This window comes from Plecotus auritus (assembly GCF_963455305.1).
Source record: "Plecotus auritus genome assembly, chromosome: 13".
NCBI lineage: Eukaryota > Metazoa > Chordata > Mammalia > Chiroptera > Vespertilionidae > Plecotus > Plecotus auritus.
The window spans coordinates 2,362,274-2,381,776 of NC_137779.1; the positions used below are offsets into that span (position 1 = coordinate 2,362,274).

At 45.8% G+C, this 19,503-nt stretch overlaps 2 protein-coding genes across 2 annotated transcripts in view; both read left to right on the forward strand.

The window, feature by feature from the left end:
* Positions 1–7,695, forward strand: part of UBASH3B (ubiquitin associated and SH3 domain containing B) — a 163,081-nt gene extending 155,386 nt beyond the window's left edge. Inside the window, exons 12-14 of the mRNA XM_080649825.1 lie at positions 1,220–1,326; positions 2,945–3,054; positions 4,468–7,695. Coding sequence (XP_080505951.1) covers positions 1,220–1,326; positions 2,945–3,054; positions 4,468–4,605 — 355 coding nt within the window. The 3' untranslated portion in view covers positions 4,606–7,695. The remainder of the gene's footprint in view (positions 1–1,219; positions 1,327–2,944; positions 3,055–4,467) is intronic.
* A 1,274-nt stretch (positions 7,696–8,969) lies between these two features.
* CRTAM (cytotoxic and regulatory T cell molecule) overlaps positions 8,970–19,503 on the forward strand; it is a gene marked incomplete at both ends in the record, with an annotated part of 42,204 nt that continues 31,670 nt past the window's right edge. Inside the window, 3 exon segments of the mRNA XM_080649862.1 lie at positions 8,970–9,070; positions 19,427–19,471; positions 19,473–19,502. Of these exon segments, the coding sequence (XP_080505988.1) occupies positions 8,970–9,070; positions 19,427–19,471; positions 19,473–19,502 (176 nt within the window).

The window sequence follows — 19,503 nt, forward strand, 5'->3', positions numbered from 1 at the left end:
AATGTATATGACTGTAATGTGCTTATCCTATCTAATAAAGAGAAAATATGCTAATTGACCCTCACACTGTCGCAAAAATGGCAGCACCCACAGCCAATAAGGAGGGAATATGTTGACTGTCACACCCTCAAAGATGGCGCCCACAACCAATAAGGAGGGAATATGCTGATTGACTGTCACACCCTCAAAGATGGTGGCACCCACAGCCACAAGATGGTGGTGCCCAGTCCCCTCAGCCCTACCAGCCACCTAGGGCCTGCCTCCAGAGTCCCCCAGTCCCCTCTGCCCTCCAGCCACCTAGGGCCGGTCCGAGGTGCAGGCAAGCCTCGGATGGCGGCTGCTCAGCCACCCAGGGCTGCCTGAGGCTCAGGTAACCAGGGCCAGCCAAGGCCTGTGCTGCCGGCAGTGGCAGCAGCAGAGGTGTGATGGGGCATCGCCTTCCCCTGATCGCTGGGTCGCCTCCTGCCCCTGAGGGCTCCCAGACTGTGAGAGGGGGCAGGCCAGGCTGAGGGACCTCCCCTCCAGTGCATGAATTTTCATGCACTGGGCCTCTAGTAGTTAATAATAGATATTATGCACTTTAAAGTTGCTAAAAGAGTATATCTTAATTATTCTTTCTACAAAAACAGATGGTAATTATGTTACATGATGGACATGTTAGATAAGGCTATGGTGCTAATCATTTTGCAGTACATGTGTATTAAATCACCATGTCATACACCTAACCTTATACAATGTTATATGTCAATTATATCCCAATAAAGCTGGAACAACATTTTAAGAAATAAAACCTATCCTTGCAGGTTATTATTTGTAAGGCTACTAAAAAGGGGCATAGGAAATATCTGGTGCTCTGAATAGGTAATGAGATCTAACTTCCACTTTGCTTCCTCTTGGCTATGTGACCTGGGACTGATGGTCAGTAAAACTGGCCAAGCTGCTTATCAATCATTTACTAGTAACAAGTGAAGCCTGCACTGAATCACTTTTGAGCTGGTCTCTCTGACACTGTGCACCCATAGCCTTTATTTCTGTACATTGTGTACATTTCAACCCCATGTCTAAGCGTGGGAATACTCTACCCCTTCCCTTCTAGGGAAATGGATAAACAGAATTATGGGAACTTTAGAAGGGTCTTGAAATAAAATTTAAGAGTAATATCAATTGCTTTGTCTTAGGATCAACATGTTATATTGCCTTTGTTCGTTTTCTATTACAGACCTCACATTCCAGTCAGCAAATTAGTGGTTTCAGAATCCTATGACAATTACATCAGTAGAAGTTTCCAAGTAACAAAAGAAATAATAAGTGAATGTAAAAGTAAAGGTAAGTGGTGTTATTTTGGACTCCATATTTAAACATGTGGCCATTTCTCCATCATGGTTAATAGGCTAGTCAAGATGTTTTAACTTGCTTAGTAAATATTTCCAGACTCTTGTGTATGCTTTCGTGTTAAATTTGTGACATTTACTTGAATACCTGGAGCGGTGAGCATTCCATGGGGATACACCAGACTTGGTTTTGATATGAAGTAACTTAGATGTTTCTTGCACTCTGTGATGGAGGTTCCCCAGTACAGTTTCTAGAAGTTCTTTAGCAAACCACTGTTTTTCCTGTAATTTGACCCAGGTGGGTGAACACCCCCACACAAATATCCCTATGCAAATGCACATCCCGTCACTGCTGCCCCCAACCAAGGAGTGTTCTGTTAGACTCAAATCTGTTTGCTATTGAATTTTATAAACAGTGAACTCAAATATTTAATGATATATAAAAGTCTTCACTATAAAATGTTTAGTCAAAATAAGGCAGGTTACAGAAGAGTAGATACATTCTCATCGCTTTTTTCAAGTTAAAATATGAATCTTTACAGAGCAAAGACTGGAATTATATACACCAAAATGTTAACAATGGAAATCCCTGGTCAACAGTATTGTGAGTGATTCCCCCTTTCAGTTATCGCTCACTTCATTACCACTCCGAGATCCTACTAGAAAGAGACCCAGCATGTTCTCAACCAGAAGGTCTCAGTGCGGCAACATGAAAAATACACTCACAGTATTTAATGAAACCACTGGGCCGAGGGTGAGGGTGAGGGGCTGTAATGCTCGGAACGGAGCACATAGTAGGCAAAGAACAGGTTTGTATCTTGATCGTGGTGGTATTTACAGAAGGTTGAACGTGATGGAACTGGGTCCACCTGGTGGAACCTAAGTGAGCGATGTGCACTGGGCTATGTGCATTTCCTGGCTGGGAAAGTGTAGCAGTTAGGCAAGAAGCTGCAAGTGGAGGGTGCATGGACTTCGCTGCCTGTGTGTGTGCATACATAGTCTACATATGTACCACACAATATATAAATATATGTTAGTGTGCATATACTTAGGAATAACATGATGCCTATGGCATGTAAAGTTGACCCTTGAATAACACAGGGTTAAGGGCGCCGGCCTCCATGCAGCTGGGAATCCCCCAAAGCTTTACTAATTGCCACTGTTGACTGGAAGCCTTACTGAGCCTTCGGTTAACACATACTTTGTTTGTTTATGTATGAATACTATTCTTACAATAAAGTGAGCTACAAAAAAAGAATGTTACTAAGAACATCATGAGGAAGAGAAAATACATTTACAGCATCTAATGAAAAACCTGCACATAAGTGGATCTGCACAGTTCAAACCCATGTTGTGCAAAGTTTAGCAGTGATTTGATGTGTGCGTGTAACCTACATCTGTAACCTCCTATGAATCTATAGTTGTTTCATGAGTAAAGTGGTTTTTAAAATGATACTAGGCTGCCTTCACAATACTAAGTATTTCCGAAATATTGTTTGGCCAAGTTGTGTCCTTGAGAATGTCTGCCCCTGCCCAGGCTTGGCTTCCAGTGTTTCCAACGTTTGCATGTGTCTTGATAGAAATGGTCTTCCCAGTTCTTGCTTTCCCCCCAGGAAATAACATCTTGATTGTGGCCCATGCATCTTCCCTTGAAGCATGTACCTGCCAACTTCAGGGCCTGTCACCTCAGAACTCCAAGGACTTTGTACAAATGGTCCGAAAGGTAATTATGCTTGCGATTCAGGGCCTGTGGCCCCAGCGACTTTAGAACCGTTCAGTGACTGCTGGCAGCTGAGTTTTCTGAGCTGGGAAGATGCATTTATTGACTCTCTCACCAACATTACTGAGTGGTGGTAACCTGTGTAAGGTGCTTACTAGGTCTTGTGTGAGAGAAAAAGAACTGTTTGACCTAGTTCTAGTTTCTGAGCTAAAATATAGGAAGTAGCTAAAAGACTAAGCAGACTGTCTGGCTTCCCCTGAGGGGCTGTGGGTGGGAGGAAGAACGGTGAGTGAGCCAAAGCACAGCATCTGACAGCTCGGCTGGGAGAGGGCCTGGCTGGGAGGCCATGGGAAGCAGTGATTTAGACTGTCAGGCTGAAGAGCAAGCCCAAGAGAGGGCAGGGAGACAGAGAGCCCAGGAGGCTGGCCGGCACCTCGGACTCCTCCTTTTCATGCCATCAACCCCCCGCCCCCGCCATTTCCTTCCGGAACACTCAGATGTCCCCTCTGTGTGATCCCAGAGAACCTGGTTCAAACCCCATTGCAATTCTTTTCTCGTGTTTTTAAAAGCTTATTTATGCATCTGTCCTTCCCATTGCTCTGTAAGCGGCTTGAGGGCAGAGATTTTTGTCTTGTTTATAATGCAGCTCTGGACACACAAAAATAAGCTTCTAAAAGCTATGAGTCCTGAAGTGAGGAAGGACCAGCTTCAACTCTGAATGTTGCAGATACACATGGAAATAAATAAATAAAGCTGGGTGAAACAAACCAGCAGCTTTTCAAAAATTGAGTAATTTTTCCTATTGTCTAACTATAATTTCAGAAATGTTTAAGCTTCATTTTTATCTTGACTTGCAGTTATGAAATGAGAAATTGCCTGGGCCGTGTGGCTCAGTGGTTGAGCACCATCCCATGCACCAGAGGTCACCAGTTTGATTCCGGATCAGGGCACTTGCCCGGGTTGCGGGCTTGATCCCTTTGGGGCGGGCAGGAGGCAGCCATAGATGTTTCTCTCCCATTGATGTTTCTCTCTCTCTCTCTCTCTGCCTTCCTATCTCTCTAAAAATCAATAAAAACATTTTTTTAAATTAGGAATTAACTCCCAGTACCTCAGCTTCATGTCCTGTGCTCTTTCCTGCCACACCACAGGGCAGCCAGCTGTGCACAGTTCGTCTCACTGGAGAGTGCACATCTAACGAGCCCTTCTGATGAGTCCTTTTGTGGTGTGACTGCTCTTCCCTCGAGCCTACCAGCTTTTTCCATTTCATTTTCTTTGTGGGTTTTGGGGGGATGCTTGTCTACAAAGCCCTTATTAATTCCTATGAATATTTATTTTCAAGGGCCACCTGAAGATCTCTGTTTAGGTGAAAGTTGCAGCATTAAATCTGTTTCCTGTTCTTTACTACTCTTCCTTCAGATTCCGTACTTGGGGTTTTGCTCCTGTGAAGAACTGGGAGAAACTGGAATCTGGCAGCTGAGGGACCCACCCATCCTTCCTCTCACCCATGGGCCCACTGGGGGCTTCAACTGGAGAGAGACCTTGCTACAGGAATGAGCCACACCCGGGGAAGGAAACAGGCTTTGGAAGGCCTGGGGGAGACATATTGTGTGTTTAGTAACAGCGAAGAAGTCTGCTCCACGCTATAAGCAACAGCGCAGAATGACTCAGCCCACTCCCTTTCATGCTTTAAAATGCTCGTGATGGAGACTGTGCATCGGAAACAAACTTGGCTCAGAGATAAAGCTCATTCTCTCTGGACTCTTTTCTGGTTAGCAAGGCTTTCGGGACTTGTCTTCCCACATCGAGGCACCTGCTAGTGCAGAGGCTGTAGCCTTCCTTCCTTTCTGGCCCAGACCCCGAGGCTCCCGGAGGGAGGAGCCAGCCATGGAGGCGGTGCTGGAGGAGGGAGCACATCCAGCACCCAGCTGGAGGGACCTGAGCTGCCAGTGTGGTGGTGGGAGGTCCTCTTAACTCCATGTTCCCGTGAGGCAGCGCCAAGCTGAAGGGTTCTTCTCAGGTTATCAGCAAGCGGGCCCTGCAAAGAGCTGTTCTGAGGTTACACTTCGACTTCTGCCCTCGAGAGACGACCACCAGGGCCACCAGCTCCGACGCTGCCCAGAGGGTGGCAGGGACCCGGCTCAAGCGTCCCGAGCCCCTGGCCACGCTCTGTGCAGAGCCACGCTCTGTGAAAGGGCAGACAGAGCACTTTTGCTCTCTGAAGCACTTGTGGATACTCAGGAGGAAATAAGATAAGTGTGTGAAGTAGTCAGTTGTAGGAACAAAGAACTGAAAACCACGAAGTGGCTGACGGTCTGTGTTGCCGCTGAAGGAGCCCAGCACTTCTGATCCTCCTTGGCCCTTGAGTCTGACGTTCGGAAAGGGTGTGTGTGACATACATTATTTGAATGAGCAAAAAGCTCATTCTTGTGCAATATGCCCAGGGCAGGGTGTCGTCCACTCACATGCAGTACACGTCAGTCATACCAGGCCCGCGACAGAGGCGCCAGCTACACGAGGGATGTGCAAACCAAGTCAGGGATCTAGTTTAAGTGGTGACAGTTATGCTTGCACTGCTACCTGAGCTGCCATTTTTGTTTGCTTTTCTAGGGTAATTTTAAATATGTATACAGGGCTACTTAGATGCAGTTAGGAGAACCACACCCTGTGGCTTCTCTTCAGACTTGCTGCATTTAGAGGGAGTTCATTAAAAAAAAAAAAAAGACAATCAAGCCAAAACATCAGTTATCAGAGTCTGTTCAGTTGTGTGGCTAGCTGAGGGCTGCGGGCAGCAGACAGTGGCCAGGTGTGCAGCTCACTGTGTGAGGATGTGAGCCACAAAGGGACATCAGTGCAAACAGAACCAATAGCTACTGCAGCGCTGAAGACGCTTCCAAACCCAAGTGCATGAAGCCTGGTGTATAAAACAGGTCCATGAGCCTGTTTGACACGGGAATTTGATGATCCTTGAAACAAAGAGGGAATGTGTGCTGATCAGCCGGAGGATTAGAGTGGGGGTTTTAAAGTCACTTAAAGAAATGTGTCATGAATTTTACATTTTAAGAAGCAAATCTTGATTTCTAGCATTGTGCAAACAGCTTCTGAATATGGAAGTAACTCTATGCTGACACCAGTGGTTAATATGAATGTTTTAATCTTCAAATGGTGACATACTCATTAAAGGGCTGTTTTTTTATCCTGGCTCTAGGATAGCTGCCATTCATTCTTCTTTTTTTAAAATATGCTTTTATTGATTTTAGAGAGAGAAAGGGAGAGAGAGAGAGAGAGAAATATCAATGAGAGAGAAACATCAACATCGAACGGCTGCCCCCAGCATACCCCCTACTGGGGATGGAGCCCACAGCCCTGGCATGTACCCTGACCGGGAATCGAATGGAACCGCTGGCCTCTTGGTGCTGGCTCGACACTTAGCCATGGAGCTGCACTGGCCTGCCATTCGTTCTTTTATCCATAAAGACATGAGCCACTGCTCAATCACATTTGCTAGTACATTGTGCATTAGGCTCTGCACACATTTCCATGGCCTTCAGTGCCCAGGACAATGCCTGAATACCGCCCGTGTGGGTTCCCGGACAAGAGCAGCATGTTCTGGGCTGTGTCTGTACTTACACAGAACCAAGTTCCACATGGGCTCTCCTCCCCCTCCCTCTGGTGGTCTTAGTCCCAGGATGGACTGCAATCCATTGCCTTTGGCCCAGTGTGCACAGAGCCTTGAGCTGTTGTCTGCATGAGCAAAAGGAGGCAGAGACTGAAATCATTCTGAATAATTCAGGTGGGAAACACTGAGTACACAAAGAGTTCATTCCTCTGCTTTGATTATCCAGATTACTTTTCAAAATGGCCTAAAAATCTGATTCACATTAAATTCTCTTTTCACATTTATCTATTTAAACAACCAAACTTAAACTCCAAATGAGAAATTCTTTAGAAATCATGTTGAATGTATGTGTATTGAAAGAAACGTGGTTTCATATTCATCCCAAAATTCTGGGTTAATATTACAACCTGAAGTGCAGGCTGGTTATGTTTTATCTCAGCCTGATGCTCCTTAAGAACAAATGTTGATTGAGGGGGTGGGGGCCGGGAGAAGAAAGGAAGGGAGAGGAAATGCAGATCAAAACCAAATGGCTCCTTGCAGAAGGAATGGTTTCTTTTCGTGTAGAAAGTTACTGGAGACAAACAGGTGACATTAACTGAAGGATTTAATCTAGGCTTGAAAGTCTGCAGCATTTTGCTCTAGTAACACCCCAGTATCACCCATGGGTGGCTCTTGGTTTCCGTGACTTCAAACCCACATCTCTCCTGGTGGGCAGGAGTGACTGCCCATTTTAATGCAGAAGCTGAGTTTCATTTCCCGCTGGTTGGTAGCCAGGGCCTTACAGCTTCACCCAGCCTGCAGTTCCTGATACAGTGTTTCCATGACATCTAGAGTCATAGACTCTGATGGCTGGTTAAATAGCCACTGGCGGCTTGAAAGAGGGAGGCATTTTCACCCTGTAGTGCAGGGCTTCCAGCAGGTTCCGCTTTTTATTTGGATGATACTTTAACCAAAGAGTTATTTTAAAGTAACCTTATATTTGGAAGCTGATTTTGCAAGAAATAAATAAAAATAATATTTTCTAGAGTGATGTCAGTTTGATAAATCAGTGTTGTTGATTTTCTTGCATTTTAGGCTGACGTGGTCATTCTGTCAGTGGTGTTTGGAGTGCATCCCGATTGCCCTCCAGCTGTGTTCAGCATTGCCATCATGTCTTCCTCCCAGTGCGTTTGTATGAACAAAGCCTCTTCTTGCACTCACCTGGAGTCCTTGTCTCTGGAAGCGTCCAGTGCCCTGAAAAGGGAGGCGTTCCTTGTAGCCTGGGCGCTGCCGCCCAGTGTTCAGCTGGAAGGTGGTACCGATTGCTCTTCTCATTTACTCGGATGTGTGTGTTAGCATGCAGAGGAGCCGCCTTTGACGCACAGGCTCTGTCACAGCTGCACTGTTCCACCAAGTGCTCAGATGGCTGTTTGCTTTTAAATGTAGTCCTGCCCCTGTGAGAACCAGAGGCGCGAGCTGCTGGGCCAGGAGGGACCAGACTGGCCTAGGAGGCTGGGGAAGGAGCAAGTTAGCACCTATTTAGGTTAATATTCACTTTACAAAGGTGAAGGGGGATGTTTCCTTAGGTGATGGAAGATGCTCTTCATTTTTTAAGATGGGATTAAAATGAGATTTGCTTCTCTTTAATACTTCAATATATTGAATTTTCATAGAAAAGTGACTAGCCATTATGAAAAATCACCAAAAGGAAAAGCATTGCCTCTATAATATATAAGAAATAACTTGATTTTTAAGTACATGTAATATTACGCTCAATGTGTGTAGATTTAAAATTAAAATGATGAGCAGTCAAACTTTATATACAATTAGTTCTTATAAATGTCTGACCTGGTGCCACGTAGCTGCCATCACTCCTAGAAAAATGAGATTTTGCAGCTGTTTATTCTTGGGTGCTGTGCAGGATCCCCAGGGAAATGTGTGCTGGCTCTTTGATCACCACTCGAGGTGAGAACAGCCGTGTATTTTGGTGATGCACAGGCCAGTCTAAACCTCCCGCTTTCAGAGGTATATTGGCTTCTTCCTCACTCGCAGGGCTGTTTTCCTGTGCTAATCAGGTGTGTTTATTGGGAGAAGGAGGTCTCTATGAAAAAGAAACCACGCCAACTGCATCACGAATGCCTGTGGCACCTGCGTGCTCCTGGCTGGGCTCCACACACAGCCGGCAGGCATCTCCCTGCCGCGGTCCTTAGCTGCTTTAGTAGAAGCTGTCCTCAGTCAACCCAGAGCGGCCTCGTATTAAAGTCTGAGTGGTCTGTGCTCCGTCATGTGTTCAGCTGTTACTGTGGTCACTATGGTCTGGTAAATGTCCATTGAGAGTGTGAGGGCCAAGGGCCACCGACTGCTGATGGAGACGGAGGATGCTGGGCAGCACGGGGGCCTGGTCCCTTCAGATGGGGCGTCCCTGTGAGTCATCAGGCTCAAGAGATGGAAACCCATCCCAGGGTGGAAGGCAAGCACCAAAACGCTTCCTCTGCCCACGTGGGAGCGTCTGGCCTCACCGCTGCCCATGCGGAAGGTGCCTCAGGAGCCGTCCACGTGTGAGAATGTGGGTAAGAGAGAAAGGAAATCCAGCCCAGCAGGCTCCACGCTGCCCAGAGCCACAGACCCCGTTTTTCACACTCACGTGACTGTTATTACCCTATATTGTTACAATTGTTCCAATATTAGTTGTTGTTAATCTTTACATAGACCCCATTTTTAAAGTAATGATATGTTAAGCAAATAGATTTTAAATAAACCATGTAGGAAAATGTATGCCCAGGAAATGATGCCAGTTTTCATGGACACAACGAGATCCTACTCTGGCAGGGTTAACATCCTGAGGAGATGTGGACGAAAGGGACCACACACTAAACCTGACCCGCTCGGGAGGCCTGCAGGGCAGCCTTACACACTCAGAGACCTGCAGTAACTACAAAGGATGGTCTGAAACTAAAACCTTTTAACTAAAAGCAGTGATGGTGGGTAGTCATGTTCTAGACTGGCATCTTCCCTTAACTGAGCCTATTGTCTTTTTTGCATCTGCAATAACATATTGAAATGTGAAAGTAATGTCCCTATTTCTGGACCCCTCGAAGCATAGGCACTGCTCTGCGGAGACCACACATCCCCTCATTGCTATTGACTTCATTGTTGACTGTTAACTATCCTGCACCCACCTAAGCAAAAAGAGGTACCTGTCTGTCATTTTACTTTTTATCCAATCTCAGAGGTTTCCCTGCTTTGCTTTCTCTCACCTCTCTAATCTATCACCAGTGGATTTCCTGTAGCCCACCTACCTCTCCTCCTTTGATTGAAATGTATAAAACAAGGTGAAAAACTGCCATTCTCCAGAGCATTATCCCAGTTTGTTGAGATGCTGCTTCCCGACAATTATTGACAGGTTGGCTCAAATAAACTCACGAAAATCCTTCACAGGTTTGAATGTTTCTTATGTTGACAGAAACATAGCAGCTAATGTTCACATATTACAAAACACCAAGCCGTGTTTGGCCTTGTGGCTGGTTCTTACCTGTTCTCTAAGTGACAGAGCCCACACTCACTCAGCCCTTCCCGACATATGTAAAGCCTGCCTGCAAACAGGGAAAATAATGCATCCGTGTGCTTGGAAGTTGTTTAAGCTAAAATAAACAAAATGTATTTTTTTAAAGTTGAGGACCAAAAAAGTCTTCCTTCTGAAGAGATAATAAAAAGACTTCATTTTGCCAGAAATAAACATAAACCCCAGATGGCTTGCTCCTGGCCATGAGAAGCCACCCAGGCTTACTTAGCTTCCTGGTTGCCCTTGTGTTGACGGGCAGTCTAGATGGGTAGTTGGACATCCCCCAAGGGGTCCTGGATTGGGGAGGGTGCAGGCTGGGCTGAGGGGACCCCTCCCCCATGCACGAATTTCGTGCACTGGGCCTCTAGTCTTAGCATATTTCCCTTTGCTTTATTTAAGTATGATGGTCAAAGGGCTTCAGACTGGTGTGACTCACCTGCCTCCAGTGAAGCCACTTCTCCAACCTAGTCTTTCCCTTTGTCACATGGGTTTTTTTCCTGTCACCAAACATCTAGTTGCTGTAAGTGTTCTCACTTTTCACTTATGCCTTTTAACCTTCTTGTCAAGTTGGTCATTTCTAGAATCCAAAAATGGCAGCTTGTCCAGCACATCATCCTCTGACATTGCCTATGCCACCTCCCAGGGACACCAGACTGACCTGGACTTTGCCAAATCCCTCTTCCAGCATGAAGATTCCCCATCCCGTGTGCTCCCTTGTCCCTCTGTCAGTCACGGGAGAACCTCTGAGCCTTGGGATAGGCAGGCCTATGCCCATTGACAGCATGAAACAGTTACAAGAAGATAGAGACCTTCATCCATTCGCCATTTGTAAGATTACAAAGAAGCTAGTTTCTTTTTAAGGGAACGGGGGGGGGGGGGCTGATAACATTGCAATTAGCTAGTTATTAATAATAGAAAAGGAGCGAAAGGGAGGCCAAATATTATAAGCATGGCCATTTGGGCAGCTTCATCAGGAAGCTGCAGTTTCACTCCCCAGGAATCACTGACCCATTCCCTGCCAGTGCCTGAGGAAGGGGTCCACCTAAGGGGAGATGGTGCATGTGCAGTGAATCAGGATGACTAGGGAAGATAGTTGCCTATCAGCCAAGCCTGGGAAGCCATGGGTTGGCTAGAGTAGACAGGGCCATTGCAAACCCACAAAAAATTGCGAATATATAATCCCTCAAACAAAGGTGTTCATGCTCTTGCTCACCTTCATTCTCCAGTTCCTTGGACTTTGTACTCCCCTGTGTTCCCTCTATAGCCACATGGCCCACGGCCATGCAGACCCCACATACAGTGGATGATGGACTTCATGCAGCAGGAAACACAATCTGAGCTCCTCTGATGCTGGATTGGATGGTGCCCTCATGCGGAACAGAGACTGGAACACTGGGTTTGATTTTAGCTCTGCTGAAAGCAAAACGGGACTTCTTCTTGGCAGGAAGATGGGAGAGGGGCCTTGGAAACTCAGGGGTTTGATTCCACAGAAATAAAGCTTTCTACAGGTCTCATCCTCCTGTGGGGGCCTCCAGAAATTCTTATTCCAGCTGCACCCAAAGATCCCCACTTCTACAGATAGCGTTACTACATGTTAAGAAATAAATAATCATGTTTGCTGTCGCCAACATAAATATTATACATATAGCCATTTTCTTGTTGGGGAGTATCAGGAACAAGGGAGGAAAAGGGCCTCATTCATACTGAGAATACTTTCCTATTCTCCCACAAGTTAGCTTCTGTAATAGAAGAGAATGTAAAAGTGAGTGGCTGACTTCTGTGGTTTGTCTAAGAAACTGCCATAATGACTTACCACCTTCCCTTTGTATAACTCTGCATAGTCTTAAGAACACATTCTCACTTGATTCTCATCACCATTTTACAAGTGAGGATATCAAGTATTATAACTCATCGTATAAAACTAGGATCTGAAGTTGTGGACTCATTCATCCTTCTACAACATTGATTGAACTCTATGTTCCTAGCAGGGTGGCAGGCTGGGGCTACCATAGCAAGTAAGAAAGCTGTCCACTACCTGTTCTCAGGTAGTGGACAGGTGAATAATGAACAGGTAAATAGACAAGATACATAATTACAGCTGCTGACCAATAATGCTGTTTAGGAAAAAAATCTGGGTCATATGGTAGAGAGTAGCTTTGGGAGGTGTGTGGGTCAGGGGGGTACTACTTTATATAAGATGTCCCCAAGCAGGTGGCACTTAACACTGACAGGTAAGGTTGAACAGAAGTGGGTCATGGTGAAGAGCCAAATAAGGAGGCTCCAGGAAGATAGGCAGTGCAGAAGTTCCCTGTGGAAAGGAGCTGGCTGGGGTAGAATACAAGAGTTAGGAAATAAAAGCTTAGTGGGATGGCACAAAGTGGGGGAACTGAGGTTACAGAAGTAGGCAGACCTGAAGACACGGGGTCCTGTACACCAGGACTCCTATTATCTACAAGCAGAGTCTGGCCCACAATCAGTATGTGTACATTCCACAAGCAAGAATGTTTTTACAGCCTGTGTTTGTATGGCCCACAATTATAATGGTTGAAACGCATCAAAAGAATATTATTTTATGACCCATAATAATCATATGACATCCAAATTCCAGTGTCTTTAAATAAAACTTTATTAGTACACAGCCACAATCATTCATTTACACATTGCCTCTGTCTACTTCCAGAATACAATGGCAGAAGTTAGCAGTTAAAGCCATAGGGCCTACAAACCTTGGCTCTTTATAGAAAACATTTGTTGACCTCTGTTGTAGACCAGAATAAAGCATTTGGAATTTGTTCTAAGCCCACAGAGTCTGACGCAGACACTGGTTTGCCTGGCATAACAAATGAATAGATTGTGTCCAGTAGCTGGCAAAGTGACAGCCAGCAAGTTCTAAGTAATTTATATGTGTAAGCCTCTTTCATCTCCTCCACGATTTATTTAGCAGATACTATTATTAGTCCCAATTCACCAAAGTCGAAGCTGAGTCTTAGAAGGATTCAATAGTTTGCCCAAAGTCATGAGGCTGGTGAGTCACATGGCAGATTTGAGCCATGTCAGCCTGGTTCTAGATCCTGGATTAATAGTTTAAAATATTTTCATAAATAAATTTTGAAGAAAATATTGCAGAACTCTGTGGCCCCTGAGGGACACAGCTTGGAAAGCACTGCTCTCATCTAATTCCTCGTTTGTGGATTAGGACATGGAGGGAAGCCCTGTCCGGAGAGAGACCTGTGAGCCGAGACCCAGAGCTGGTGCCTGCTGTCCTGTGTGCCTTCTCCTGAAATCAGCCTTCACGTGGGTTTTGTTTAATGAGACTAAGTTCTAGCAGAGCCTTGGGAACAGAAGCTCAGTTCCCACCCTTCTCTAGGCACACCTGACCTGCAGGGCTTATGGGGATGAGGTGCATTCCCAGGCCTTTGGGGTCTAAAGATGGATGGAGGGTCCATGTGCCACTGAGTGGGCACTTGGGTACCGTATTTACTCATACTTCCCAATCACCTTGTACGCAGTTATTCTCCCCATTTTATGATTGTGGAAACAGAGACCAAGAGGAAGTCGTTTGCTCAGGGCTACATGGCTGCTAGTGGCAGGGGCCAGATGACAAGTCTAGTTCCGTGGTCAGCAAATCGTGGCTCGCGAGCCACATGCGACTCTTTGGCCCCTTGAGTGTGGCTCTTCCACAAAATACCACAGCCTGGGCGAGTCTATGTTGAAGAAGTGGCGTTAGAAGAAGTTTAAGTTTAAAAAATTTGGCTCTCCAAAGAAATTTCAATTGTTGTACTGTTGATATTTGGCTCTGTTGACTAATGAGTTTGTTGAGCCATGTCAGCCTGGTTGCCGACCACTGGTCTAGTTCTCTCTCCTTCCTACCCCCATACGCATCCCACTAAAGTTCTGCTGATCCTAGGAAGCCTTTTCTCAATCAATAACCAATTACAAAGGCTGCTGCTCCAGCTTAGAGACTTCACTGGCACTTTGTGTAAGTCTACAATAGTCCCCCAAATCCCAGCACTGGGGGGGACTGGCCTTCACAGCGCCTGCTGGGAAGTGCAGGTGAGTCCCTCCTGCCCAGGCCTCGGGGAAGGCCACGTGCTCCTCACAGAAACCCATGAAAGGGCAAAAAGAAAGTTCAGGCCTCTCTCGTAATTGCAACAAAAACCCAGTGGCTTCCATCCAGGGGAAATCCCCTGTGTTTTGTGGCCCCTGAAGCAGTCCAACTTTCACCTGCTTAGTAAATGTCTCTTTTTTCTGTTTGCTTTTTTCTCAAGATGGTCTATGTTGACCAAGGTGATGATGGGAGATAGAAAGGAACTTTTTTTGTTTGTCTAAAATCTGTCCCCACGCCACCCCACCCCATCAAGTGTTACTTCCTATTAGCACCAAAACATGGCATGAGAACTTCAGGCAACGGGGATCAACATGACAAATGCCGTCCGCTGCAAGGCCTCCCCCGTACAAGGCGGCCAGCAGCCATGGTTCCATTAGGAAGAAGGAAAGGTCACTGGTTGGCCACTGTGACCCCTTCTTTCCCTGCACCCTGCGAGGCAGCACAGCGGCAGCTTCCCCTGCGGCTGGAGAGTGGGTCTGAGAGAGTGGGAGGGGCCGAGAAACCACAGTGCACGTCATCAACAGCCGGCTCGCAGCATTTTCCCCACCACCACGTTTATTCTTTGAGCCCAATAAACTCTTGTGACATTTGTCAAGTTTTCTGACAAGCTGAATATCACCACCATGGGTGAAAAGGATACACTTCTCATTGCCCAGTGAAGTCTGTGATGAGATTTTCTTTGATGCTTGGGAAGAATGATAAGCCAAACATCCATTCAGGGCTCAGAGCACAGCGAGCAGTGTCCATATCTCCAGTGGAAGCTCATTCATGCTCTCCCTCACTCGCTCTGTTTCCAGTGCCCAGATCAGGTGCCTGGGTCCGAGGCTGAATGGAGATTTGTGTGCAGGGGTGTGCAGAGCGCTCCGGGGTCAATATCCATGGAGGGAGCAAGACCAGGCTGAGAGAGGAGCTGAGCTGAAATGCAGTCCCAACAAATGCCTCACCCAACCTGGCAGGAGCTCTGAGCAGGAGCTCTTCTCTGCGCCGCCCCTCCTCAAGGCCAGGGCAGGCCTTCAGCTCCACCCCGGGTGCCCTGCAGGCGTGACCCTTGTGAGACGGCTCTTTCCCAATGAGCGCAATTTTCAGAGAGGAGCCCAGCCGGCATGTCTCATCTTCCGGCCACCAGGAGATCAAGAGAGAGTCTGGGTGGTACACAGAGTGTACACCCAAGTGCCAGCGAAGGACTGTGTGCCACCTGGTTTAACGACTGCTCACCTTGAACTTTCCCTCTGAATTAAAGGATTGTCATGAAAAGCTAATGTGAGAGAATACAGTTTTCCTTTATTTAAAGTTTTCCTACAATTGCTTCAATGTAATAGGAAAGAATTAAAAACTGTACTATGGCAAACAGCCTAGAAGCCCACCTACAGGCGAAAGGTGAACAAACTGGGGTGTGTTCACACATTGAGCCCTGACCCAGCAGGAAAGAGGGACCTGCACATGCTCCTCATAGATGAGCCTTGGAATAATGACACTGAGTGAGGGAGCCAGGCAAGGGAGTGCTCACTGTGGGATTCCATTCACACAGCACCTACAGAATTAAAGCCAGCTTCAGTGCAGAAAGCCTTCGGTGGTTGTTTTAAGAGGGGATGTGGGAAGGGCCAGAGAGGATTAAAAAGACCGGGGGGCTCTCGGGGCGATGGATTGTGGTGATGGTTTGATAGGTGTATGTGTATGTCAAAACTTACCCAATCGTACAATTCAAATATGGACAGTCAGTTATATGTCAAAAGTATTTTAAAAACAGCTATCTTAAGAAAGGGTTGTGCCAGGCCTCAGGGACACTCCGGTAAGTAAGAAGCAAACTTTGCTTTCAGGGAGCTCAGAGTCTAGCAAGGGAGACAGATGTGTGTTCAACTAAATCTAATGCAAATAAAAATAAAACTAGTATGATATAGAGCAGTGGTCGGCAAACTCATCAGTCAACAGAGCTAAATATCAACAGGACAACGATTGACATTTCTTTGGAGAGCCAAATTTTTTAAACTTAAACTTCTTCTAATGCCACTTCTTCAAAATAGACTCCCCCAGGCTGTGGTATTTTGTGGAAGAGCCACACTCAAGGGGCCAAAGAGCTGCATGTTGCTGACCATGGATATAGAGAGAAACGATCATGGGGCAAAGAAAATAGAGAAATTTTTCTGGGAGCAGAGAGGACAGTCAGAGATAACTCATACAGTGTTTACTATGTGCCGGGCACTAAAGTATGTTAATGTCTTCAGTTCTCCCCACAGCCATGTCGGGGTGCTGTCATTACACCTGTTGCACAGGTGAGGAAGGTAAGCTATGGTTAGGAACCGTGTTCTCAGCCACTGGTCACCACTGAGCTCTGAGAAGCGCCCCACTTGACCTGGGCTGGGAGGGTGAATAGTCTCCCCAGAAGAGAGGCTGCTTTTGGCAGAGAGGACAGTGTGAATTATGACCCAGTGTGCCTACAACTATGCTTGAAATATAACAAGAGTTTCCTATGGGTATACATTGGGGAGTGCTGAAAGGGGCTGACAGGTAGACTGTGGCCAGGGTGTGGTGGCCTTGCAGGATTTGCTAAAGAGTTTGGATTATGTCCTTCATGCAAGAGGAAACCACTGGGAGTTTTGGCTAGAAGAAGAAGATCAAAATTGAGTTTTAGAATGGAAAGCGAAGAGAAAGTCTACCTGTCTGCAGTTAAATGAACAACTGGTAAATGTCATGTGAATCCATTCATAGGTATTGCACTAAAACTATATTAAATCAATACATTTGGGATGGATTACACTGTAAATTTAAGTTTCAATCTCAGACTATTTCATTCTCTGGTCACCTGAGTCCTGTGTTCATTGTTTTCACCTGTGTTTCTGTACATTTTTTTACTCAACAGAAGACCACAACTGAACAATTGAGAAATGAAGTGAACCTTTTGCAGGCCCCTTGCCTGAATTTAGTTAAAAATTGGTGCAACTCCACCCCTCTCCCCCAACCCCCCGCCTCAAGGGCTTAAATGAAAAGTCCTTTGATGGCATTTTAACTTTGTTTCATGTAAAAGTGACTTTTTTACCTCCTCATAGACTCAAGTTACATGATAAGCTCAAGGTCTGACAAATCAGCCAGGACGTGTGTTGCTGAGTCCAGAATGTCACCGACAGCACCGCGGGTGGCCCTGCCTGTGCTTTGCCTGGGAAAGTCAGAGCACCCTCCACAGAGCAGCAGTCTTCTAGGTGACATGTGAGAGGCTGGCCACTAGCCCTGGTCAGTTCTCACCTACCGTGAACTTTATGTGTTCTTTTCTGGGGCTTTCTTAAGAGGGTAGGCGACAGGGTACAACAATAAAGCCTCACCCTAAAGCAAGGGCATGGCATTAGCAGGAAAGTCAAACGCTTAGACACCCATGGAGCCTTAAGTATAAAAACTGGAGTCCATGGAGGGAACCTTATGAGGAAAAATTAATAATCAGACCAAAGACTCAAAGTGTTGTTTTGTATTCTCAGTTCTGCTACAAGTACTTATTGTCACAGTACTTGTCTAGTTTATTAAACAATTATAATTAAATAAGTTGGCTGAACCTCAGGCAAAGTCCTTAATTCTTTATTTTAAATGTTGTTTTTATTGATTTTTAGATAGAGAGGAAGGGAGAGGGAGAGAGAGATAGACATCAATGATTAGAGAGAATCATTGATCGGCTGCCTTCTGCGTGCCCCCTACTGGGGATCCAGTCCACAACCAGGCATGTGCCTTGACCAGGAATCAAACCAGTGACCTCTTGGTTTATAGGTCGACCCTCAACCACTGAGCCACACCAGCATGGCCTTAATTCTTATTCTTTAAAATGGTACAATGCAACACTCCCTGCTTCCATAAGGGCGTCCATATATTTCAATACGGTCAACCAACAGGAGAACCTTCTACGGTCCCGCCCACTGCCTGGCAGCAGCGCCCACTCTCTGGGTTTCTGCTCCACACTCTCACAGTCAGCGCGGCCAGACTCCCAGATACACCTGGAGAGCGTGGTAGGCACAGGTGGCTCCCCATTCAAGTGAGAGTCTGATTAATCAAGCTGGGCTGACCCTATCCATCTGCATTTCAGCTGATGGCCCTAGGCATTCATGTCGCCATACTATTTGAGAAATATTAGATTTGTGCTAAACTTCTTTTTTTAATATATTTTATTGATATTTTTACAGAGAGAAAAAGAGAGAGACAGAGAGTCAGAAACATCGATGAGGGAGAAACATCGATCAGCTGCCTCCTGCACACCTCCTACTGGGGATGTCCACAACCAAGGTACATGCCCTTGACCTGAATCGAACCTGGGACCCTTCAGTCCACAGGCTGACACTCTATCCACTGAGCCAAACCAGCCAGGGCTGTACTAAACTTCTTAAGGAAGGTCAATTCTCTCTCCTCTTCTTATTCTTTCTACCTGTTGAAATGGGTAAAATATTTGAAAGACATTTTTAATGGATAGAATTTTCCCTACCCAAGCTCTTGACACATTTACAGACTATTAACACTCATGTCAATTAGAACCAGAAAATACTTCCTTTATAATTTTTCAAATATTACAGGGTAGCCTCTATTTTCTAAACATAAGTTTATTAGTATGTTGCTGTGTATCCCTGGAAGGATGAAGTTGAGTCTATCTCAATTTGTCCAATTATTGAGGATTAAATATCAAAATTGTTCATTTATATATTGTCACCCCCAACTAGATCACAATCTCCTAAAAACAAGGATTTATCTGTTATATATGATTATATCTTAAAACAATGCACACTAGGTGGCTGAATAGATGAAGGGATGGATGGATGGATGATGGATGGATGATGGATGGGTAGATATACAGGTTTTTTAAATGAGTAAATATGTGAATGAATGAACTCTGATCCTAATAACCATTATAAATTGTTGCCAGAATTAGAAATAAGGTTCAGCCAACTTATTTAATTATAATTGTTTAATAAACTAGACAAGTACTGTGACAATAAGGTCACATTACCATACAGGGGCTTTTTGATATCTCTCCCACACCTTCCCCCCGGCCCCCGCCCCAGGCCTTGCAACTAGTTGACTTACCAGTACTACCCACGTGGGTAGATTCATTTGTGCCACCAACACATCACTCGTCTCTCCACAGTCAAGGTGACACGTGTGGCCTGTGCATGTTCCAGCAGGAGGTGTCGGGGGCAGCTAGCTAAGCGGGGGCTTCCAGAG